At 38.1% G+C, this 25,776-nt stretch overlaps 1 protein-coding gene across 12 annotated transcripts in view; it reads right to left on the minus strand.

Annotated features, from left to right (window-relative positions):
- Nucleotides 1–25,776, minus strand: part of CPLANE1 (ciliogenesis and planar polarity effector complex subunit 1) — a 125,838-nt gene that overhangs the window by 50,271 nt on the left and 49,791 nt on the right. For all 12 annotated transcript variants that reach the window (XR_012782824.1, XR_012782825.1, XM_075540942.1 and 9 more), the window contains 15 exons: nucleotides 23,978–24,087; nucleotides 23,672–23,834; nucleotides 23,471–23,575; nucleotides 21,071–21,371; nucleotides 17,753–18,689; nucleotides 15,378–15,526; nucleotides 14,460–14,611; nucleotides 11,996–12,066; nucleotides 10,487–10,566; nucleotides 9,327–9,401; nucleotides 7,848–8,049; nucleotides 5,812–6,093; nucleotides 4,832–5,599; nucleotides 3,384–3,550; nucleotides 51–177 (listed from right to left, as the gene is read on the minus strand). Coding sequence is in view for 10 of the 12 variants with exons in the window: in XM_075540942.1 (XP_075397057.1) it covers nucleotides 51–177; nucleotides 3,384–3,550; nucleotides 4,832–5,599; nucleotides 5,812–6,093; nucleotides 7,848–8,049; nucleotides 9,327–9,401; nucleotides 10,487–10,566; nucleotides 11,996–12,066; nucleotides 14,460–14,611; nucleotides 15,378–15,526; nucleotides 17,753–18,689; nucleotides 21,071–21,371; nucleotides 23,471–23,575; nucleotides 23,672–23,834; nucleotides 23,978–24,087 (3,689 nt within the window). In the remaining 2 variants the exon portion in view is untranslated. The remainder of the gene's footprint in view (nucleotides 1–50; nucleotides 178–3,383; nucleotides 3,551–4,831; nucleotides 5,600–5,811; nucleotides 6,094–7,847; nucleotides 8,050–9,326; nucleotides 9,402–10,486; nucleotides 10,567–11,995; nucleotides 12,067–14,459; nucleotides 14,612–15,377; nucleotides 15,527–17,752; nucleotides 18,690–21,070; nucleotides 21,372–23,470; nucleotides 23,576–23,671; nucleotides 23,835–23,977; nucleotides 24,088–25,776) is intronic.

A 25,776-nucleotide genomic window follows, 5' to 3' on the forward strand; every position in this document is an offset into this window, starting at 1 on the left:
AGCTCAAAGACACAGTGGATCAGGGAGGACCTTCTATAGCTTTGGGATACCTCGGGCCTCCTCTCTGAGTCATGAGCATTAAGGATGGGCTCCTTTGGTTGGAAAGTCACGCTTGGTTCTTTCTTCAATTTCTCTGGCACTTTTTCTTGCAGCTCTTTCTGAGTTCGTCGTCTTTGCCTGTTACAAATAATAATAAGAAACAAACATCAGTCTTTCATTTTGATCACACTACAGGGAGAGAGTTATTAAAATAAGGGTAATATATTATTAGAATGTAATTAAATTAGTAAACTATCTATCCCTCTAGCATGCAAGCAAATGTAAGCAAAACATCAATAAAACATGATATTGATTTCTAGTTCCTCTATTCCTGAACTGACTCTTCTATGAGGATCTCAGCTTAAGTCCACACGATGTAGGTGATTTTAAACTTTTTCCTATTTTAAGCCAATTCCAGAAACCAGGCTGGATAAATTTACTTTCCTTGTAGTTAAACACTTAATCATCTCAGCTAAATCCTATCAAGATGGCAAGATGTCTGGAAAAGGCAAGGAAAAGACATATTTTGAGAGAGAAATACATGGGATAGATAGAAAGAAGGGATGATTTGGGGAGAGTTCTATCTGGATTTTAGGATCAGATAAATGTGAATTTTTTTTTAATGTTTGCAAGACTCAGAAATAAGCTGTCAGTTGACACATGCAGTGAAAATTCATTATGAACAAAACACTGTCGTAAGCTTTTTTAAAATTGGGAGTCATAGCCTTATTATTCTCTTTTCACTAAGTGCAAACAAGTCGGGTAGCATAGTGGGTTATGCCCTGAGCTGTTAGCCATGAGTTCAGTGGTTCAAACCCACCAGTAACTCCAAGGAAGAATGATGACTGCTGACTTCTGTAAAGATGTAAAGTCTCAGAAACTAACAGGAGGTGTTCTACTGTGCTACCGAGTTGCTATGAGTGAGTTGGAATCAACTTGATGGCAGTGTACTAGCCCCTCCCAGGAGGCTGTGAGGCTGTCTGTTCCTCTCAAGATTCACACAGCCTTGGAAGCCCTGTAGGTGGTTATGAGATGGGAACTACTCAATGGCGGTGGGTTTGTGTGTATGGGGGGGAGGGGGGACAGAAGGGGTTCTTTTCTATCTAATTTTAATTTTTGTTGCTGCTTTTGAGAGTATGCACAGCAGGACGTACGCCAAATCAACAGCATCTGTATCTACAATTCCGAGACCCTGAGTGCACTCTTCCCGCTGTACAGCCATTCGCATGCTTCGTTCTGACTGGGTCCCACTTCATGAACTCACTGCTCCAGAGTTTCTCCTCTAACGCTTTGAGCAGCCGTCGCCAATGTGACCACACATCGATCATTCTTAAAAGAGCACAAAAGTCAAGGTATGTTCTTTTATGCATTCAGTTAAACTTGTATTGGGGTAATAGTTTAGGGGGCTCATCCAGCCTCGCTGGGTCCAAGAAGAATAAGCTACCAAGGGAATTTTAAGTTCTGCTATACATTTTTTCCCTTTTGGTAAGAATTCCTCTAAAGACTCTTTGGTCAAAACATTCAGTATTGGTTACTGGGTATCAACTGGGTCCCATCCAGCTCTGCTGGTTGCAGGAGGTATCCAGCTGATCAAGGTGTTTACTGATGGATGGCTAATTCCTGGTGCCTCTGTGTCTTTGCAGACAAAAGCATTGCAAAATGACTGTTATTTGTGACTTTGCTGCTAAAAACATTGAGAGATAACTCAGTTATTTATGATCTATTTGAGGCTCTCTTGAATCTTCCATATCCGTGTGATTGTCTTTGAACCTAGTGCTTTTATTATTCTAAGGTTAAGAAACTGTGACTAGTTAAGTGACATTTGCATAGATAAGAGTTTAGGAATGTTTAAGTTCTTTGATGTTTGTTTTGTAACCAATTCCCTTGTGTAAGAAGAGTATAAATACCAAGCTTCAAATATACTCGAGACTCCAGTCCATCAGATTGAAGTCCTCCCGATCCCATGCTTTATATATATCTCTTTCTTTTCCTATCATCCACACGCCTCATTTCGGACCCAGCTTGAAGTGGGATAGCTGGTCTAATCCCGCAGCTGGTCTCAAGGCAACACAGTCCAGCTCTCCACCCACATATTTCTTGCAAGTACGCTTTATCACCTAGCCTTTTGCTTATTAGAAGTCTGGAGAATTGGATATAATGAGTAACTGTTATCTTAGTGAATTAGATGACACATGGAATATTGGTTGAGAGGTCAAATACTGGTGCTACAATATATGGCTGCTCATTCTTTTAAAGAAAAATGTAAAAGCATCATCTAGCCTTAAAATGGCAGGAAAGTATTCTATAGCAGAATTGCCCATAAAAAGAGAGGATTTGCCTCATAAACAAGAATTTTCCTCATAGTGTTCAAATACATGTTGGTTTTATTAGGTACCTTCAAGCCAATCCAACGCACAGCAGCCCCGTGTACAACAGGGCAAAACACAGGCCTGTCCTGCGCCGTGCTCACAGTTGTCCCGTTAGAAACCATTGTGTAGCCAATATGCCGCTCCGTTTCCTTGAGGGTCCTTCCTCTTTTTGGCTGCCCTTCTTTTTCAAACACAACGGCACTCGTTTCTTTCCCGACAACCTGACTGGCTTTTTCTTGCTTCTAAGGAGCATTCTGGCTGTATTTCTTCCAAGACAGATCTGTTTGTTTTTCTGGCAGTCCATGATACTTTCAATAATCTTTACCAATACCATAACTCGAAAGTATCAATTCTTCTTTGGTCTTCTTTACTATTATCCAACTTTCACATACAATCTCAACAACAGAACTTTTCCTACTTCCTTCCTCTGCTTACTAATTCTAGTTCTCCTCCTGTCCGATTGCTTCTTGATTTCTGAGGTTTATCCCTGAGCAAAAGCTACCCTTTTGATCTCAGAGAGTTGGTTGTTTTAGGGAATGCACACCTCCATGGTGTTAAAAGACAGACCTTAACTTATAGGCCTGTCTACTGTTTGGCTTACAGTTAAGTCACGGAGTTGAGTTCAGTTCCAGGCTTGCAGGCTATCTAAGGATCGTAGGCCATGTCGTCTTGGGTGTTCCACAAGTCTTTATCACAACAGTAAGCCTGCTGGCTGACAAATTCTTAAAGACAGAGTTAGGAACAAATCTTGTTCTAATTCCAGGAACTGTCTGTAATAATAAACTGACTGATATATGATGTTCTTAAATAAAATTTCACTTAAAACTTGCCTTCTCCAAATGGAAGGCAAATTTTGAGAATGATGAGGGCAACAAATGTATAAGGGTGCTTTACTCAATTGATGTACGTATGAATTGTGATAAGAGTTGTATGAGCCCCAAGTGATTTATTTAAAAAAAAAAACAAAAAACTTGCCTTCTTTTATTCTCCTTTTCGTGTTTCATTTCAGATGATTCCATTTTGCCATTCAGAAGCTGAATTTGTCCAGGATCGCCTTGTCCAAGTAAGTTACATGCTTGTCTCTGTTGGTTTTGTTTAAATGCAAGGAGGTTTTCAAGTGGGATAAGCTGTGGTTTTTTATACTACAAGAAAGAAGCAAAGCTTAATAATTAAAAATGGCAAATCTGAATTACATATTTAACAAAAAATTAAGAAAAGCATTTTTTAAAATGTGTAAGTGATAGAACACAATGACTTAGGCAAGTAAGAACATCAGATTTTAAATAAGTGACTCCAGAGTGCTGACAGCTTCTGCTGAGCTATCCACTTCAGACATTAAGCCTGGAATCCTAGCAGTTACCTTTTTCCTCATGATAAAAAAAAAAAAATCTTCCTTCACATAATTACCAATGAAATAATGGGCAGCATTTGAGGAACTGTAGGAGATGCAACAGACCAGCAATGTGCTGAAGTAAGGGGCTCATCTAATCATTTAAAAATCCTCTCCTATGTCTACACTTCCACTGTTCATCCTTTACTCTTCCATTCACTGGATGTTCCGAAATATGGTGCATATCTTATCTAAGAAATGACCCTTTCCTGCCCGTGCCCAGAACCTGCTTCAACTATTAAAATAGATCCTAAAATGAGTTATTCTCTTACCCCATTAAGACAGCATATACTCATCTATAAATCAGAACAGATACAACTGGAACTCATGCCATGGTTCCCTTTAAAAGTGATGTGATGGGCTAGGGAAAATTCAACCTGTTTTTTACTTTAAAAAGTTAACTTTTTATTACATACAAAACTATTGATAGATCTGGGCTTATATAACAAATTCAGCTACAACAGATTTGGAGACAATCTCAACAGAATTGCTATGAACCACAAGTTCTTTGCCTTTTACATATGTGTGTGTATACGGCAGTGTGCGTGTACACATGTATGCACACACATGCACAACCAAGCAGAAAACAAAGTGAAACCATTTCTCAGCATGGTTCCCACGTATGACAAGCCTGTGTGTGTCGGAGTAGTACAGTACTCTGTAAGGTGTTCAATCACTGAGTTTTTGAAAACAGGTCACCGGGCCTTTCTCCTAAACCTCCTCTGGCTGGACTTGACCTGCCATCCTTTCCATCAGCAGCGGAGCATTTAACTTGTGCACCACCCAGGGATGTCCAGCTTTATTTTACTTACTTATTCTTTGATCAAGGAATACTTATGAAAGAGGCCAGTAAATTCTGGTATTGACATATAGAAAACCCTAATCCTTTAAAATATCCAATTATTATATTAAATGGAATTTTATATGTTATCTCCTATCATGGAAACGTGCCTGGGCTTTTCAGAGGGCATATGATATTTCTGGTATGAAAACTCAGGAACCTCACTGGCATCACCCTGCAAAAACGCATTACCGTGTTCTCTGAGGACGGATGTGAAGGAAGTAATGACAATCTGGAGTACTTTCTCTCTCGAGCTCCCATTCCAACAAGGACCGGGGGCACAGGGACGGATGCTCTGGAGGAAGGTGCGAACATGTATGGAGGGTTACACTGCAGGTGCAGTAATGGAAGTCCAGAGGAATTCAGAGGAAATTTCTCATGGACACCCGGCGTAATCTCAAATGGCCTTTCTGGTTTCATAAACTTTGAAGAGCTCTTTTGAAGTGCAAAGTTTTCTGGCCCCACATACTGATCCAAGTTCAGATGTGCAGGTATTTCTGTATTTACAGTTTCTGCCCACCTCTTCTGTTCAGCTGCCTTTTTTATGGCTTCAGTATTGTACTGGTTCAAATTCAAGAAGGAGGCTGCAGTAGTGTGTATGTCTCTCTGTAACAGAGGAGGCTGTAATGAACCTGATACTCCCCAAGCCTCTTTTGGTTGTGGCAGAGTCCTGAAGGGAACTGGTGGAACAATTCCGATAGATAAGGGAAGTGATTTGAATTCATGCTTTGGCTGGAACTGGAGCAGAGGAAACCCATCACCAGGAGTGACCATTTTTGCTGCTGGGATAAGCTGAGGTGTCTTCTGAATGGCAGACATGGACAAAAGGTGGAGGTGAGTATTGGCAGCAGGGGCTGGAGACAACATAGTGGGTGGTAAGCTGTGAGATGTTGGCGTTAGTCCTCTCTTTTGGGGTTGGCCTTCTAAATCACTTAAAGGAATACCCTCATGTGAAATATTCTGGAAGAGAAATAAAGATATGTAAGTCTAAAATCTATATACTACAAATTTTTTATGTTGAAATTATGGTTCAGTGTGTTACTGGGATGCGGGGTGAGGCATTAGAATTTAATAACTGCTAAAAAAAAACAAACAAGAAAACTGACTGAAAAATAAAAACCCATTCAGTTGAACTACTAGGACAATTTTCATGGTGTTTTTAAATATATCACCTGTACATTTCCATTTCTGTTTTGATCGGATTGCTCAAGTCTTTGCTGACCGTCTGGGCTGGGATTGCCACACTCTCTGGTGTATTCTCCTGTGGGCTGTGGTTTAATTAAAATCCTGTCCTTAAGATTTCCACCGGTATCTTCAACATCACTACTCCCTCTTATGGGGTTTGGTACTTGGCTTCCCATCAAATGAACTGACTGAGACTGCTGTATATTCGGGAGGTTAGCAAAGGACGACCCAACCACCTGCATTAGGCTCATGAAGTTGATCTGTTGCAGCTGGAATAAAACAAAAGTTTTTAAATCTTAGAATATAATCAAAACAATCTAAAGCAGCAGCAGCTGTCCAAGTATTCCAGAAGAGTAGTACCTTGGTCTCAGTACTTGCTAGTGAAGACTCATGAAAGCTGAGTAGTAAGAGCATTGGAAAGAAAACAGAACGGCTTTCTGCTTTCAGGAAGCTGTCCACTGAGAATATGAGTGCTCGCTAATGATCTAGCCCTGACTGACAAAGCAGTTGACATCAACATCCTAAAGGAATGATCTGGAGAGTGAGGTGAGGATAATCAAAATAACATTCCTAGAATGCAGCAGGACTAGACTGGCTTGGTTTAATTAAATCCTCCTTCCCCCACCACCACCTCACTGTTGTCAGCAGCTCTGGGCATATGTGAGGCAGTGGATTACTTGATTTGGCTCTTCTAGCCATAGGCACTGTAACTCCCAGCAAACAACTTTTTCCTGTGGGCCTGAGCAAGAGAATGTGGAGGAAGATGCTGACAAATTACATGATTTAGCTGCGAATGATTGTTAAGAGGACTCTGAGTGGAAACATTTGGAACTCCAACATGAGGATTGCTGGGTGTAACTATGCCAGCTCAGCAACAGGAGGGGGAATCTAACTACCATCGAGAAAGACAATCATGAGTGGAGCGTGTCCTCCAGACCCTGAGATACCTGCATATTGAACACCCTTCAGCCAGGAACACAAAGCAATGACACAGCAACAGAACCAAGCTAGAGTGGGCTGCCTGGCCCACGAAGCAGGTGAAGCTGAGTGCCTTTTAGCAGATCCACCACTTGCAGAATGGGTTGCTTCTAGGCAATTAATTGGGGAGCTAGGTTTGCTGACCCTTGGAGTCAGAGCTGGGTACCTTTGGACTGAAGCTTATGGTGCTATAGGAGGCCTTATGGGTATTTGAGAAAAACAGCAACACAGCCATGTAACATGGTCTAAGCGGGACAAAGGCCAAAGGGTCATGTGACTGAGAGGTAAAGGACCAAAAAGAGAGAGGTCTGCCTGCGGACACAGCTGGGAAGAGGTAATCCTCACTGTTAACATCCATAAGGCCAATATTGTATGGGTTTTGTATTATCAAACCCGGCCGAGAAGTAGAGTGGCAGTTGATATCAGAATTGGCAAAGGAGGAAAGAGGGTATGTCTGACCTCCTCTCATTAGGAATCAGCCTTGGGCTGGAGTGGAGTCTGATTCTCCTTCCCCTTTGTGTAGCCAAAGGTCATACACTGACAAACCCCATACTTATTAAAGAACTCAGTTAAAAGTCATTGTGAGAAAACACTAGGCCTTAAAACAGGGAATCTCAATCTTCCTAAAGCCGCGATCCTCATGTGGTGGTGGCCCCCAACCATAAATTATTTTTGTTGCTACTTCATAACTATAATTTTGCTACTGTTCTGAATTGGGTGACCCCTGTGAAAGGGTCATTCGACCCCCACAGGGGTCGCGACCCACAGATTGAGAACCGCTGTCCTAAAATTACGCTGTAATGACAAGAGTACCAGAGAAGAAAAATGCCTGTAATTTAATTTCCAGTTGTTTACTTCTAGATACAGTATATTTTCGAGTACAAGCTGACCACAAGCTGACCCAAATATTTTTTTTACCACAAAACTGCATTAAAAATGTGCTGAAAACTTGGCTTATACATGAGTATATACGGTATTTCATAATATTTTTAAATCTTGTTTATACCATAAGTGGGTGTGTTTGTTTACATATAGATAAGCTCACCTGAACTAGTTTAAACATTTCATCTTGGAGCATCTGCCTAACAGAATCCGAAGAGTCTGGTAATTCAGTCCTGGGTTCATTTCTCTGAGTCTTGTGAGTCTTGCAAGGTGATGGCACAGGTGTTTGTGGAGAGACCTTGTCTCCTTTTGATACAAAAGGTGGAACTGAGGAAGATTCACCTTTAGATGCAGGAATCTGTGCACTATGTGGAGACATATGAAAAAAAAAAGCACATCAACCAAAGAAATTACTCTGGTAGTTAACAGGAAGAAAGCCTAGAGCCGATCTCTCTATACCTGTGACAGTCAGCACAGTTTTGCACCTGGCTGTCTTTAAAAGAGACATGCACTACTGAGTTGACCTTGGTCACCTCCCAATGGTGTCACCTGTGGTATCTGAGTTGGAAGCCTGTACAACCATTCTGATTAAAGTCATAGACTATGTAATTTGATGTGGGAATTTTGTTTTTACCTAAAATTAATAACCCAGACTAGTTAGGAAAATTGGATACAGAGTAGGTTAAAACTGTTTAATTCTAGGATTTGGTACAGCCAAGTATTAGTGGTCATCATTAAATGCATAAAAACCACAGCAGTTCTAAACCAACCCCACAGCTGACACTTATAACGAACTCAAACGAAAGATAAATTCTTACTTAGAAAAGCAAAAATCACAGCAAGGGTTTTATTTTTTTATTAAAAGACTAATAAGGATTTCTTGAACACGGTCAGTACTCAGGTTTCTATAAAATCAATTCCATAAACTGAGTAATGGGACAAGCAATGATCCTAGTCAAATGACTTGCTCATTAAGTTTCCAAAAACAAGGAATATATTAAATTACATTTAGAGGAAACATCACTTTAAAGAATAGTTGCCTTTTACAAAGCATCCAATATGCTCCATAATAAAACATTATTTAGCAAATCCACATGCACAAAAGCAGGCATTACAATCGAACTGCCTATTTAAGACAACTTTATTTGGTTTTGCTTTCAGTAAGTAGAAAGGATAACTAAATACTAATCATGTAAGACTTTTCTGAAGTAAAGTTGGATTATTACATTATGCTCCTATTTTAGACTTCTAAACACTGGAGAGCAGACTGTCTTTCCTTGTTTAACCTCTGAAAATGAAACTCTAAACACATAACTGGATGGATCTGTGATTAGAGAGAATTAGAAGCATTTCACACACTATTAGAAATCTGTTAGAGGCTGAAAATGAACAGAAATGACACCTTTCAGTAATAAATCCATCACCTTTTTTCAAAATGATCAAAATAAAATGTCTCTTGTATGTTTTTAAAACACATTGTTAAAGGAAAAATTTTCAATTAATTTAAAGTCTCAGAAATGTATACCTATCTAGCGCTCCTTCAATGTTTCATGCTACTTTCATCGTATTCTTAGTTTATAGTTTAAAAGAAAAAAACAGTTCTTAACTATTTCAAAATGGAGCAGTAGGCAAAAATGCTTACCTAGAAATCTCTGAACTTGTATCACAGAGTGAGTGAGGAATCGTATGTTCTGTAGTTGAAAAGCCTTCAATCATACTGTTAATAAACAATTACATGTGATTGGGAAGCAAGACATTTTTCAAATTATCTAAGGTGCAAGTGATCTAACTGCAGCCATATGAGTCTTAAATATCTTCTAATCCTCTGTAATGCTTAGCTCATAATTATGTTTACATTAATCTCCATAGTAATAGATTCAAACAAAGCTTGTTCGGTTTCACGCACTACATGGGCACCTGACTGCTCAGCAACTGAAAACAAGAGACTCTTCTGAAAACAAGGGACACGAGGCTAAACAGGGATCTGAAATTTCCCATATGAAGCATGCAGGTAGCTTTGTTCAGGAGCACTGACGAGCCCATGGAAACAGATGACACTGTCATGGCCAGTTGTTACTAATAGAAATATAACTGTATTTTACTAATAAAAATATAAGTGTATTTCTAAGTGTAACATGTATTCATTTTAAAGGCAGATGACATTCAGTATATCATTTTTGCTACTTAACCATAAAAGAACTGAACAAAATTTGTGTCCCCCACAAAAAACATTTGATTGCTATCTCTCTTGCCCAAGGTAATTCTAAAAATTAAGAAATCAAACTACAAACTCTAAAAACTGCCTTCTGCTCTCTTTGTAGCAAAGTATGGGCTAAAAGCATACATTCATGCCACAGTCCTATTCCTCAGTGCTCAGTAATCAAAACACAAGATTATGTCAGAGGCTGCAAATATTATGGCTCAATTATTCTTTTAACTCAATAAAAATGGGAAGATGGTAATATGATTGAATAATTAAACTGTGTGATATGTGAATTATATGCCAAATAAAACTATTTACTAATAAGACCAAAAAGGAAAGGTGGGTTCCTAATTAGAACTGGATGAAGCCTGTTGTAGTCATATCTACTTTATTCTGATAAGATTGATGGCAACGAGACAAGAAAAAGCATTTTCAATATCATTAAATCATGGTTTACTTGGCTATAAACTGAAGCTGCAATTTCATGAGCAGCATGATCACCTCATTAGAAACATATTGCGCATTGTGAGAAAATCTGCATGCTTCAGTGAGGTCAACAAGCCAGTTTATATTTATCTCCAGGCTGTCTTCCTTCTCACCTTTTCTGCTCAGTCAAGTTTTTTGTCATATTTATCTTCAATGATTCTTCTCTTGAACACTGAACTTCTCCTGTGGAATGCTATTAAAATAGCACATGACAAAGAAAGAAAAGGTAAAACAAATAGATATTATTGTCTCTGATTTTTTAGTTTCACATTTCACATTCTCTAGAAGATAGGTTCCCATATTTATTTAGCCTACTGCCTATTTTCAGAAAAAAATATTCAGTGCCCCCTACCAATTAGAAGCTTTTTTACTATAGCCCATAATCCAGTGTAAAGTGTAGGCATCTATTTTTGCAGCCCTCTTGGTTCTTTCAAGAGCCCCCCAGGGAAACAACTGATGTAGAATGACAATATAAAAGAAGGTGAGAAATCAAACATTACAGTCCTGTTCTGACTAGATCCTTCAATCATATGAATTATCTGGATCATCACCCTGAGGTACAAAACATACAACAAGCTATAAAACATACGACAAGATGATAGTAAACTAATATTAATGCAAAGTATACACACCTATCACTACATGATTAATTAATGTGTGGAAACAACTATAAGATTTAAGAAATATATCAAATCCTTATTAAAACAATTCTTTGCATAATTAGGAATGGATATGGTCTGTCTGAAAATTCAGGGCATGGGTAAACTTCATGGCACATATTAAAAAAAAACTAAAAAAAAAAAATCCTTCACTGACATCGAGTCAATGTTGACTCAAAGAGACGCTACAGGCCTAGGGCAAGCAGAACTTCCCCTTTGATTTTCCGAGACTGTAACTGCAGTAAAAAGCCCCATCCTTCTCCCTCAGAGCTTCTGGTTATTTCAAACCGCTGACCTTGTGGATCATAGCCCAATGGGTAATACTATGCCACGAGGGGTCCCTACACTAATACACAAAAGTAAAGAAAAATGAGGAGCTAATAACAAGGGCTCAAGTACAAAGAAAATGCTTTGAAAATGATGATGGCAACATAGTTCAAATGTGTTTGACACAATGAATGGATATATGGATTGTGATAAGAGCTGTAAGAGCCCCCAATAAAAGTATTTAATAATAAAAAGAGAGAAGGAAACAGGCTTAATTAGTATCTAAAAAATACATAAAATTATATATGTATGGTGGGTAGGAGGGCCCTTCAAAAAGTCCATAAGAAAATATGGAATTATACGATACTGGAATTTTCCCACGAGCTTTTTGAAACCCCTTTACATGTACCAAAACTGTAAACTACTACCTGAATTCTACCCTTTAAATAAGAAACACCTTCATGTGTCTTGATTAGGTTAGCTTACTAATGTGACCTATGAAATGGAAATTTGCCTTCAGTTATTAGACATCTTGGCAATAGAACTTTAATAAATGAAAAATGCTTTATACATTGGCTATACTTTACAAGTCACAATGAATTTCTAAGAGATAATGTGATATATCAAGTAATACCTAAGGCTAATCTAAATATCGTAGAAATGATGAATAAATGTATCTACAAACGACTGACTTACGGCTTCCAAAAGCTGTGGTAAGGTCTGCAGGCAGTCAGTGACATTGGCACTCCTGAGACTTCCAATGGGCTCTTGGGCGTTTTTACAGGGAAACAAAAGAGGAAGATGAAAACTTGACAAATAATCTGATTTTTTAGAAGCAGGGAAAGAGAAATTTAAATGGCAAGAACATTTTCTAGTCTCTTATAGTCACTTTCTTAAACACATAGCCACTATCCCCTTTCCATCAGGTAAGCGTTAAGCCACAACCCACGAATACTGAATGTGTTGCAACTTAGAGCGGCCCTACAGGGGAGAGTACAACTGCTCCTTAGGGCTTCTGAAAGTTCACGCTGATGGGAACAGGCAGCCTCCTCATTCTCCCACAGAGCAGCTGGTGAGTTTGAACTACCACCCTTGCACTTAAGCAGCTCAGAGGGTGGTGGTGGTTTTTTCTCTATCTATGAGATCAAGTGTCCCTGGGCTGCTACAAGAGACTCGCAGACCGGGATAGATAAGAAAGAACTTGACTTTGAGCAGGGGAATGACAATATAGTACTAAACAGTTATAGTCTAAATCCTGCTGGCCCAGGGTTCTTTAGTGAGCTTTGGGAGGCCTCATGTGAATATAATTCTGGAAAGCTCTAACAGTTTCTCTTTTTCAATAGTTCCTGTATCCTAGCAGACTTCCAGAGTTTCATGGATTAAATTAACAGAAATTAACAGATGCACCACAATTAGATTAATGCAAGCAGCTCAATAATTTTAGAAGATCTTGTTAGTTACCATCAAGTTGGCTCTGACTCATAGAAACTTCACATATCCAACAGAACAAAATACTGTGCAGTCCAGAGCCATTCTCATAACCACAGCTATGTTTGAGCCTGTTTCAACCCCTGTGAAAATCCATCTCATTGAGGATCTTCCTCTAATTCACTACTTACCCTACCAAGCATGATGTCCTTCTCTAAGGACAGGTCCCTCCTGATGACATGTTCAAAGTAAATTAAGACAAAGTCTCACCATCATTGTTTCTAAGGAGCGTTTTGACTGCACTGCTCCCAAGACAGATTTGTGTGTTCATTCTGGCAGTCCATGGTACTCTCGATATTCTAGACCAACACCATAATTCAATGGCATCAATCATTTTTATGTCTTCTTTATTCAATGTCCACCTTCCATACGCATAGAGGGCTACTGAAAATATCACAGTCGAGTGCACCTTACTATTCAAGGTGACTGGAGGAGGAAGGGCGGAAAGAGGCACTGATACCAAGGGCTCAAGTAGAAAGAAAATGTTTTGAAAAGGATGATGGCAACTATGTACAAATGTGCTTGAGACAATGGATGCATGGATTGTTATAAGAGCTGTATGAGCCCCCAATAAAATGATTAAAGAAAATGCAAGGTGACTTTTTCACGGTGACATCTTTGCTGTTTAATATTTTAAAGAGGTCTTTTGCCACAGATTTTCCCAGTACAATACATATTTGATTTCTTGATTGTTGCTTCCATGGGCACTACTTGTGAATTCAAGTAAAATTAAATCCTGGACAACTTCAATCTTTTCTGTTTATCGTACTGTTGTTTATTATTCTAATTGCAAGGATTTTTTTTCCTATGAGGTATAAAGGTTGCAGTCTTTGGTTTTCATCAGTGTTTCAAGTTCTCTTTGCTTTCAGCAAACAAGGTTGTATCTTAGTACACTACAGGTTGTTAATGAGTGTTCTTCTGATGCTGATGCACTTCATCATGTAGTCCAGCTTCTCATATTGAATAAATATGGTGAAAGGATACAACCTTGACACACACCATCCATAATTTTAAACCATGCACTATCCCTTTTCTTTTTTTTTCTTTTTTTACATTTTATTAGGGACTCACACAACTCTTATCGCAATCCATACATATACATATATCAATTGTATAAAGCACATCCATACATTCCCCGCCCCAATTATTCTCAAAGCATTCGCTCTCCACTTAAGCCCTTTGCATCGGGTCTTTTTTTTTTTTTCCCTCCCTCCCCGCTCCCCCCTCCCAATGTGCCCTTGGTAATTTATACATTGTTATTTTGTCATATCTTGCCCTATCTGGAGTCTCCCTCCCCACCCTTCTCTGCTGTCCCTCTCCTAGTGAGGAGGTCACACGTGGACCCCTGTAATCAGTTCTCCCTTTCCAATCCACTTGCCCTCCACTCTCCCAGCATTGCCCCTCACACCCCTGGTCCTGAAGGTATCATCCACCCTGGATTCCCTGTGCCTCCAGCCCCCATATGCACCAGTGTACAACCTCTGCCCTATCCAGTCCTGCAAGGTAGAATTTGGATCATGGTAGTTGGGGAGACTGCCTCTGGGCCTAAGTACATGAACATAGTCATACGAACTTAAATATAAACTAAATAAATCATCATAATCATTCATCAATCTTAAACTTTATTTAATATTATCATTATCATAAAAGATTATCATCTAAATGAACTGACCTTCACAGTCTGATAGGTGTATATCCATTTCCTCTTGGGTGAATGTTTCTACTTCTTCTAAAAGATCCTCATCAATGTTCTCAAGTTCTTTTTCAGGATTATGAGAGACAGAAATAATTTCATCACTGATTTCTTTTGCTTCAGTTGGCACTCTAATTGACAGAAATGCAGCAACTAAAATTATAACCAATTCTTAGAGACAAAAAAGTATGCTTTAATTCATTCGGCATTTGGAAACAAGAACTGAATGATCAGATTTATAAAAACAAATGCTCTTTTAAAACACTCATGTGTGATACATATTCAACTCATAAAACCAAACTCCCTGTCATCGAGTTGCCAGTCCAGGGTGACCCTACAGGACAGGGTGGAACTTCCCCTGTGAGTTTCTGAGACTGGAACTTTTTATGGGAGTAGACATCCCCGTCTTTCTCCTGTGGAGGAGCTGGTGAATTTGAACTGCTGACCTTGTAGGTAGCAGCCCAACACGTAACCACTATGCCACCAGGACTCCGTGTCATATACTAGACATTCCATAAAAATCTAATTTCAACTTATCTAAACTGTTTGCCTGTTTCACAAAAGGAATTTTCCTGCTGTAAGGGCTTTGGCTTTCAAAGATACTGTTATTCATAGTATAATAACCTCATATGTAAAACTGGCTGAAGTGATTAGTTTAACTTTCTCTGACATAGAAAATTAATTAATATAAATAAAGGGAACTTTCTGGATCTATTAGCTCCTGTCTCAGAAGATACAAGGTAAACCAACAAAAAGGAAACATAATTTGCCATGAAGTGTTATAGCCATTCATAACGTACTCATTTCCAGCTCATTCTTTTAACTTTCCAGAGTTCAACTCTTCCCTTTAAGTCCAAACATCATCCAGCTGGTTAATATGTTCAATTGAAAGCTTACTTCAAGATATTCTGACAAGATTCATTTTGGTCCTTTATCTCCTCAGCCCCAGCTACAGCTGATAGAGCAACTGCACAGCCAGCTTCTGCTTCACTCTCATCTCCAATCTTGGGTTCAGCTTGACCTCTAGAGTGATGATTCTCTTGAGCCTAAAAGGAATCATTTATAATATTGAGTATTTATTTTTGAAACACTTATATTTCTGTATACTTTAAAATTAAATTAACCACAACTTCTACAGAACTTCTGAGTCAGGCTTTTCTTGTTTATGAAGTATTTACTGTATTATTGCTACTCAATACTTATGGCTGAAGCAAAGAGCAAGTCTTATCTAACCCAAAAAATTAGACCTGAACCTCATGGTTTTCAGACCACGAGATAATGGCAACATTGCTTCATTGTTTGCTAGTATAATAATATTTAGTCATTATGCTAAAATAGCATATATAATGGCCAAAAATACATACAGGAAAAAAAATACCAGGAATATCCCATCTGTCACAAACACACACACACACACACACACACACAAAACTTACACAAACACACACTTCACACCCTTGTTTAAAATAAACCATTTTAAAATATAGGTACTTTAGATTTTTTAAAATACTGATTGCCAACTATTATTATTTATTAATCCCTACGTAAACAAAGAAAAAATTGACTATTTTTAATACGTTCATATACTTTTTTGGTTGCAACAACTACAATCAAACTATTTTATACAAAAAAAATGCTTATCTTGCAAATAATTAAGAGAAGACAGTTCTTTGCTACTGGCCAATTAACTCTTCTACTGACAGTCACCTGCCAGCCTAGATTTGGTTCTCCAACCTCCCTGGCCCCCGAGTACACAAGAAATGATCCCCAAAGAGTGTGAGAAAACGCCAGTCACAAAAATGTAAAACCTGCCCATTGTTCTTCGAGGAACATGAAGGGCACTGTGGTTAAGTGCTCAGTTGCTAATCAAAAGTTTGAGAGTTCAAACTCACTAACCGCTCCACAGGAGAAAAACATGGTTATCTGCTTCTGTAAAGACAGATGCCTTGTAAACCAGGGGCCATTTTACTCTGCTCTATAAAAGGGCTGGTGTGGGTCAAAATTGAATCCAGAGCAATGGGTTTGGTTTGGGGGCTTTAGTCTTTCTACAAATGAACCAAACCTGAAAATTAATGTAATTGAAATATTGCTTTTAAAATTGTTTAAAATTATCTTTTTTTATATAGACACAGTCTCAAAACCTCATAACACTTTTACTCTGATTTTTTAAAATCATTTTATTGGGGCTCATACAATTCTTATCATAATCCAAACATATATCCATTGTGTCAAACACATATGTACATTTGTTGCCATCATCATTCTCAAAACATTTGCCTTCTGCTTGAGCCCTTAATATTGGCTGCTCATTTTCTCCCTCCCTCCAGCACAACATATGACAAAATAATAATTTATGAATTATGAAGGGTTCCTGATTTATTTTTAAGGAACCAAAGCAGGGGGCAGGGTGGGGAGGGGTGTGAGGGAGGAAGAAAAAACAAAGCAAAATTGCACAAATGGCCTAGGTGAAACAAATTAAAATCAACACTGTGCAAGGGCAGCAAATTACTGACCGTGGCTCTTCTAGGGAAGGTCTCTAACTCCTACCAAGCAACCTTTTCCTGTATGGGGCTGGTAAAAAGGTGGGGAAAGATACTGATAGGATTCACCTGTGGATAATTGTGAACAGGATTCCTTGGAATGGCATCCTGCTGTGTATAAAATGAATCTTCTGAGAAGGATCTCATTACCAGCAAGAGCCAGGAGTGGAGGGCATCTTTTGGAGCTTTTGAGATACCTGTACAGTGAACTTCCTGGATCCAGAAGACAGCTATGACATCACAGGAGCACCAATAGAACCAGGAGCCAGTACATGAAACAGAGTGGACTTCGTAGCCCACGGAACATGTGACGCTGAGTGCTTTGGGGTTCGAGACTGGCTTGTGAAGTAGGTGCCTTTGGGCACTTAATTTAGGGAGCTGGGTTTGCTGACCCACAGAGCTTGCACTAAATGCCTTCGGGCTGAGGTTTACAGTGGAGTGGTAGGCCCTTTGAGCACTTATTAGCCGACCTGAAAGAACTTTGTAACATGTTCTGGTAAACAACTATATTGAGTATTTCTCACTTGCATTGCAACTTCTTAACTTCCTTAATAAACCCTTTAACCATGAATTTTGTGTGAGGTCCATGTAGCCAGTACAATGGATGTTAGAATCTAGAGATCAAGTTGTGAATGCTAATTAAGACAACACAATTGTAATTAACTCTTATTCCTCTGATTCTTTAATACAAGGGATTTCATTTGTATATGATGAAACAATTCGTGCACTTACCATAACAGCACCGTATTTTGCTTTGTATGTTGCAAAATAGGGTTGTCCTAAAAGCCACAGGGATGTCAGAATGGCTGCTGTAGAGGTCTTTATACGAATTACTGGACTGTACTCCCGAGATGGCTCCAAGTTAGTAGAATCACAGAGTAATCTTCTATCGGACCATCTTATCATCCATTCCAGCAGCCTGCCAATACTGCCAAATGTATTACTTAGTGCTAAAGGAAGATCTTCTTGAGGATTAAGATCACTGTTTTCAATTGCTCTGAAAAGACATCTCCTGTTAAAAGAACTGGGAGCCCAAGAAATGGGGGTTGACAGTCTGTGGACTAGAGGCTTCTCCTGATTGTCATTTTGCATTCTGTAAATTGACTTTTGTTTTAAACCAAACAATCCACTCTTTACTTCATTTTTACTGACTCCATTAAGAGGTTTCTCAACAAAAGGTCTAATGCCTGGTTTAATCACTACTGAAGCAGGAAGTGCCTGGTTTTCCAAACGTCTGGGGCAGTCATTGTTGATGGCCGATGCAGTTTCACAGTCATAGGACTCAAGAGCAACAGCAAAGCAAGAGCCAGCTCTGAACACATTCTGGCTTTGGGTTTTGCCCTGACGGCGTTTTAATGTTGTATGTACATCAAACACTAAGGAATTAAGTTCGTGTTCTCTAAGATGTGAAGAGAAACTGGTTAGAAATGGAATGCCAGGATCCCTGGAAGTAAGGAGGTCTCTTTCAAGAACATAACTCAAGAAGAGATCAAGGAATTTTATATATTCATCATCGTCACGTTCAAATTCCCAAACACCTACTACAGGGACTGTATTTTGAGATGACTTCTCGTCTTCTTTTCTCGTTGAGTTCTCTTCTGGATTATACAGTTTCTTTTTTTCATTGGGCTTATTCTTCGATGCTAATTCCATATGACTTGAGGTATTTCTATAGAACAAAATTGAAAAAGACAAAAAATGAAAGATCATTTAATCACAAAATTTCATCTTTGAACTCTGCATGGATTAAATTGTTCTTTTGTGCCTCCATTATCTTCTAAATAGGGGTCGGGGCTGCGCAAGTGACTAATGTAACTGATGTCACTAAGCTGTGTAGCACCTGAAAAAGTTTAGATGCAGATAGTGTATAATGCTTATTTTTACAACAAAGAATAGCGGCTTGTGATGCTCATGTATAACCAAACATTTCATGGGATCCGGTACTTTGGTTTGGAGGCTTAGGGCCATGGTTTCATGGGACATCCTAGGTAATGGGCCTAGTATCACATGCAGTGTTTCTATCCTACCTCAATCAAAGCTTGCAAGTGTCCATCCAAAGCATCGCAACTGATCTCTAGTTGCCAGAAGCAGCAGAAGTAGAGGGGAGTCATGAACAAGCAAGAAGAGAAAACAGACTGCATGGCTAATTCAAAGCAGGGAAAAGGAACATAGCATTTCAAATTATCATGGAATTAAGAATTCCTGGAGCCCGTGAAATAGCCCCAAAAACCACTGACCAGAGATAACATGTAAACTTTAAAATAACCCAATAACCCCTGAAGTCTTCTGTAAACCAACAATAGTTTGGTTTAACTAGTAAAGACTTTCTACTTTGAGCAATGTTTATTTTTTAAATTTTATTGGCACAAAGGCTACATATACAATTCAAGAGCTCAATCATAATAAGGGAACTGTACACTCATTACCACAATCAATTTAAGAAATTTTTTTCATGGTTAAATTACCTTTAAAATGAGTTATGTAATCACAATCCATTTCAGTGCTCCATCTCCCCTCCCACCTTCACTGTCTGCTGCTGAAATTCCCTCCCCTTCCCTATCTTGCTCCAAGCATCCCTACATCCCCTAAAAAAACCCTTGCATCAGTTATTATCTCCTTCTTGGCTTCTACTCCTGTGTTTCACCAACTGGAAAACCCAACAGAAACAATAAAAAACAACAAAACAAAGTGGTAAGGATAAAATAATAATAAAGATAAAAATGCAAATAATGAGTCAGAAAGAAGAGACCACCCCGATGAAGAACACAGCTTTCCCCCAGATCCTGGATGCTTCCTCCCCCCAACTACCATGATCCGAATTCTACCTTGCAGGGCTGGATAGGGTAGAGGTTGTACACCGGTACATATGAGGCTGGAGGCACAGGGAATCCAGGGTGGATGATACCTTCAGGACCAAGGGTGTGAGGGGCGATGCTGGGAGAGTGGAGGGTGAGTGGGTTGGAAAGGGGGAACTGATTACAAGGATCCACATGTGACCCCCTCCCTGGGAGAGGGAGGGCAGAGAAGGGGGGGAAGGGAGACTCCGGATAGGGCAAGATATGACAAAATAATGATGTATAAATTACCAAGGGCACATGAGGGAGTGGGGAGCGGGGAGGGAGGGGAAAAAAAAAGAGGACCTGATGCAAAGGGCTTAAGTGGAGAGCAAATGCTTTGAGAATGATTGGGGCAGGGAATGTATGGATGTGCTTTATACAATTGATGTATGTATATGTATGGATTGTGATAAGAATTGTATGAGCCCCTAATAAAATAGAAAAAAAAAAAGAAGAGACCACCATCAATAACTAAAACCTAAGTGAATAAATTTTTGTCTTGGATGATTTAAACAATCTTTTAGTCATGAGAAGGATAAACTGTACTGTAGAAACTGAAATAAGATAACTTCCTACCCTAATGGAAGCTTAATGAACATTAGGGTAAACCTGCCCTAACATTTAAGTACCACTGCTTTGCAAGACAAGGACAACATTTTAATGTTATATGTGTTCATGAGTATGTATTTTATATGTATTTATGATTTAACCAGATGCTTACAGAAATTAGGATATTATTCTTAAGATTATGGTTGATTTATACAATATCTTAGTCATGAGAAGGATAAACTGCACTGGAGAAAGTGAATTAGAAGGGAACTTCACAATTTAAGAATAGTTTCAAAGATAAACCCCTTAAAAATGTTATGACTAACCCATTATTCCAAACTTTTAGCTCTAATGGCTACTAAAATAATTTAAGTCTTTCAGCTATTACTAGAATGTATCTATTCAGCTCTATAAATTTAGATGGCAAAATTATTTCCTATCTCAATATTTTAAAAGGATTTTTAAAGGTCTCTTTTCATGCTTCGAGTACTCTGGTGCGTAGAGAGTGTAGAATTTAACATTCATGTTAGTAGCAGTCAGTAAGGGTTGCTGAGCCTAGAAATCAGATCATCAATTATATAAAAATATATTTTTGTAAAAATATATTTTTAAACCCTATTTTTCAAAAGGAAGTGAATATCAACTACTGAGAACGCAACTGTACCTGTGATAGGAATGTATTCTGCTTTTTTCTTCCATGGACAGAGCTTCAGACAAAGTGTCTGCTGTATCAGCATCACTGTGAACCAGGGAACTCCCCAGACCTGTGAGCGTACTCTTGCTCAAACTGGTCCCCAGAGAAAACCTGTCCAAAGCTGAAGCATCGTCCGGTTTTTCTTCTTCCATCGGTTCCCACACATTTGTCTCAAAGGGACCTATGTTTCTCCACACACGCTTTAGAGCTTTCACCCTCACTTTATGGACCGAATGCATGGTAACAGACATCATCTCCTCACCTTGGGGACCTAAAAAGAGAGACAGTCTTAAAGCTCAGTATAATGTTTCAACCCAAGACATACAGGAATCCATTTCTGGTCCTTCTTGGTTACTTGACACTTTAATAGGCTGAATTTAGCATTTTTACAGATCATGCATTAGTACATGGCTTTAAACCAGTTCACTCCAGTTTGACCACCGGTAGAGAATTGGTATTTCCATCCCAAATATATTGAATGAGAAACAACATTTTAAAAAGATCCAAGGGGATTCTGATATATCCATAAAATCACACCAAGAACATCGATGCTCATTACAGCACTATTCACAATAACCAAAAGGCAGGTGGAGCCTAAATGTCCATCAATGGGACAGTAGAGAAACTATGGTACATAGTTGGAATATATGGTACATACATGGAATGGAATACTACACAACATTAAAAATAACTATGAATCTGCCAGACCTCATAGCATGAATGAATCTGGAGGTCATTATGCTGAGGTCACAAAAGGGCAAATGTTATGAGACTATTATAAAAGTATTAAGAAAGCAGTTTCACACTAAAGAAACGTTCTTTGATGATCACCAGAGGTGAATAGGGAAAGGAGGATAAGAGTGTGGTCAGCAAGGGTGGGTTGGAAAGGGGGAACCGATGACAAGGATCTACATGTGACCTCCTCCCTGGGGGATGGACAACAGAAAAGTGGGTGAAGGGAAACGTCGGACAGAGCAAGATATGACAAAATAATAATTTGTAAATTATCAAGGGTTCATGAGGGGGAGGGGAGTGGGGGAGCAGAAATGAGGACCTGATGCCAGGGACTTAAGTGGAGAGTGGATGTTTTGAGAATGATGAGGGCAATGAATGTACAAGTGTGCTTTACACAATTGGTATATGTATGGATTGTGATAAGAGTTGTACAAGCCCCTAATTAAACTATTAAAAAAAAAAGTGTGCTCATCAAAAAGTCCTACAGATAGGGGAAGGCTCTATGAGAAGAGTACAAGCTTTAGTAAGGGAAACAGTTACAGACAGTTCTGCAGTAGCAGTGATCCATGAGGTGGATGAGTAAGACAAGGAGAGTTTAAGGTCTGTAAGGAGAGCAACAGAACTAGGGAGGTACTTACTACTTACACTCGTCAGCCACTTGAGATCAAAAGGATTGCATTTACCCAAGGACAAGGAAAGGAAGAGGAATGGAAACAGGAAACACAGGGAGGAAGTGGGTTAAGTGATGTGGGGATAGCAATCAATTACATGAAACAATATGCATGAATTGTTTAATGGATTTGTTCTGCAAATCTTCAACTACTTAGCAATGGTTTTTTTGTTTTATTTTTTTAATCTCAGGGGCATCAATAAGAATTGCCCAGGGATCTGGTTACAGGTTCTGATACAGCGTTACCACGATGGAGATGCAAACTCTCAGCAGGGTGTTGAACAGATGAACTGGTTCCCAGCCCTGCTGTAGTATTGGTAGAAAATTTACGTTTTAGAGAATTGCAGAAGTTGATGAGGGCCTGCTAAAGAGCAGTGAAAGGGAGAGAACCCATAAATGAGTTGGCCTGGTAAAGAAAAATTATTAGTCATTTAACTATTTTCAAAATTCAGAATAATTAAGAAGCATGACTACTTATTTTCATTGAAAATGTTCATTTAATGCAAAAGAAAGCTGTAAAACAGTGGTTCTCCACCTTCCTCATACAGCGACCCTTTAATACAGTCCCTCATGTTGTGGTGACCCCCCAATAAAATGATTTTCGTTGCTACTTCATAACTAATTTTGCTACTGTGATGACCTCCAAAGAGGTTTAGAACTGCTACAAAGGAAGCCTCGATAAATGAAGTGACATGAGTGAGACACATGAAAACCACAAGAACTGATATAAATTCAACTACATTCAGAAAATGTTAAATGTGACTAGATCAAATAATTCAATCAAAAGGCACAGATCTTGAGACTGGATGATAAAATCTAACTCTTTGCTCTCTACTAGGGACATTTAGATTCAAATTTACAAATAGATTAAAAAACAAAATGGAAAAAGATAATCCAAGCAAACATTAGCAATCAAATAAGAATCTTCAGCAATTTTACATATTATGTAAAAAATAACATAATACCTTTCACAACACAGTGTCTGAGTCTCTGTTGAAGAGAATGGTATTTTTCTCTTAAAGGAACCCTTATGTCCTCAGGATTGGGAAATGCTTTCATGAAAATTTCTGCTACCTTCAAAAAATGTTTAAAAGTGAGTTTCATGAGCAACATCATTCTTATTGACAATAAATTGAAATATCTGTTCTAATTTAATTTATCTTCACCTACTTTTCTGAGGGGTGGCAGTTCTCCAAGGAGGCTCAAAATAATATCTTGCGTGAGTTCTTCAATATTCAAAAATCGAGAGAAAGGTAGCATTCTGTAAGCCCATTCCACAGCACTAAGGCAGTGCTCAATCACACAAGAATCAAACTTCACTTCAAATTCCTAAAGAGATATTGAAAAGAAGTATTTCCTTTTCTGTTTGAATAGACAAGAACGAGTACAATAGGAAAACTTTTGTGCAATATATTCTATTAACCAATTTCCCCCGTAATGTTCATTTTTCTTATTCTTGTGCAAATATGTACCTTTTTCTTCCCCATATTTTCTCTTGCTTTCTGATATTGCCTGCAACTATAGGACAACTTTTCACGGATATGCAGCATCCAACACAAAGCACAAAGTTCTCTAAAGCAACCTAAATCAGGGACACAAATATGAAATAAAGTTGTATGATCATATCCCATCACAGTTGATGTCCTTATTTTATTGACAATAGAAGAAACAAGTCCTTATTGAAAACACCTCATGTAAAGTCACGGACATCTTTCTAGAATTTTTAAGCATGTTACTAACTTTATAAACTGCTTGCTTACTTGCTTTACAAATACATAATATACCTTGGACATTTTTCAAGGTCAATACATATAGCTCTACTTTATATTGTTTTATTACACAGTTAATTTATTTAGTTAAGTAACTTATTGACAAGTATTCATGTTGAAATGTTTTCAATAATAAAAAACAATCTGTAATATTAAATAGTTCTTTATCCTGAAAGCTTATACTTCTGTATACAAGTATATAAATATATATAAAATCATACCACATATGCAGTTTAACAATTGGATTTATTTTTAATCTAGTTAATTTGGGGCATCTTTGTTCCATGCAGGTGACAAGCATCCAACTTACATATAGCCTGTAGCTACAGCTCACCCTTTATAAAGGCAAGTACAGCAAAAGTCTTAGGTACAGATGGCTTGTAATAACAAACAGCTACTGCCTTTGAGATTCAAATCAAAACATTATTATATTATTATTTTAAAGATGTTTTAATATATCTGGAAGGCTTTCTTTGTTGTTTATGTATAGAAAAGTATACTAAGACAAACATTTAACTAATTAATGTTAGATATAAACTATACCAAACTGTTCTAACTTACATATGAATTCAACTAAAGACAGACTTAAGTAGAAGCCAACCATACAATGAGTAGTCATTCAGTAGACGGACATCATTGACTTACTATATCAATGCCCTATATACTGTAATAAAATATGTATTATTCAGGGGGGAAAAAAGCAAGACTTAATAAAGGAATTTTTTCCTAATCTGGGAGCTACCTGTAAACAAACTAAATCTGTTCACTGCCATCAGTAACCAAATGATCTTGACTTAATAATGCACAATTCCAGGGCTCACAATGTGTCTGGCAAAAACTTCCTGCTGTTCGGTTACTCTTAATTTCCCTTATAATGCCTAACACATGACACATGTTAGTCTCATATCAGGTAAGGCCTATGCTCTCTACTCCTATGTTCTGCGGTAAAAAGGATAATTTTCTATGCATTTATTTAAGACTTTTCTTAAAAATAAGTGTTTTTTTTTAAAATAGTAAACTGGCTTTAAAACTAACAATATTTAAATTTTCATTAGGAAGTTCTTTGATGTATCTTTTAAACAACTATCATAAAGACTACCATTGAGTCAATTCTGACTCACAGTAAATCTATATAGGGTTTCTAAGGTTATAAATCTTTATGGGAGCAGATAGGCTCATCTTTTGACATCAAAGTAGCTGGTATATTTGAATGATACACATGAGGTTAGCAATCCAACACTTACCCAACAGCGCCACCTAGGTAGGGGGACTTCTATAGTAATAAAAATGCAATGGTGGAGAACTTTTATTTTGATCCAGATTTGAAAACACAATTGTGACAAAACATTTTAGGATCATTAAAAAAAGTCAAACAGAATAAATATTAATTTTAAAGAATTACTATTTTCAAATGTGATAGAATTTTAGTTGTAAAAATATTTCTGGTTAACTACATATATGAAGTTGCACATATACTGAATATAAGCCAATCTGAATATCAG

Source organism: Tenrec ecaudatus, chromosome 2, assembly GCF_050624435.1.
Source record: "Tenrec ecaudatus isolate mTenEca1 chromosome 2, mTenEca1.hap1, whole genome shotgun sequence".
Taxonomy (NCBI): domain Eukaryota; kingdom Metazoa; phylum Chordata; class Mammalia; order Afrosoricida; family Tenrecidae; genus Tenrec; species Tenrec ecaudatus.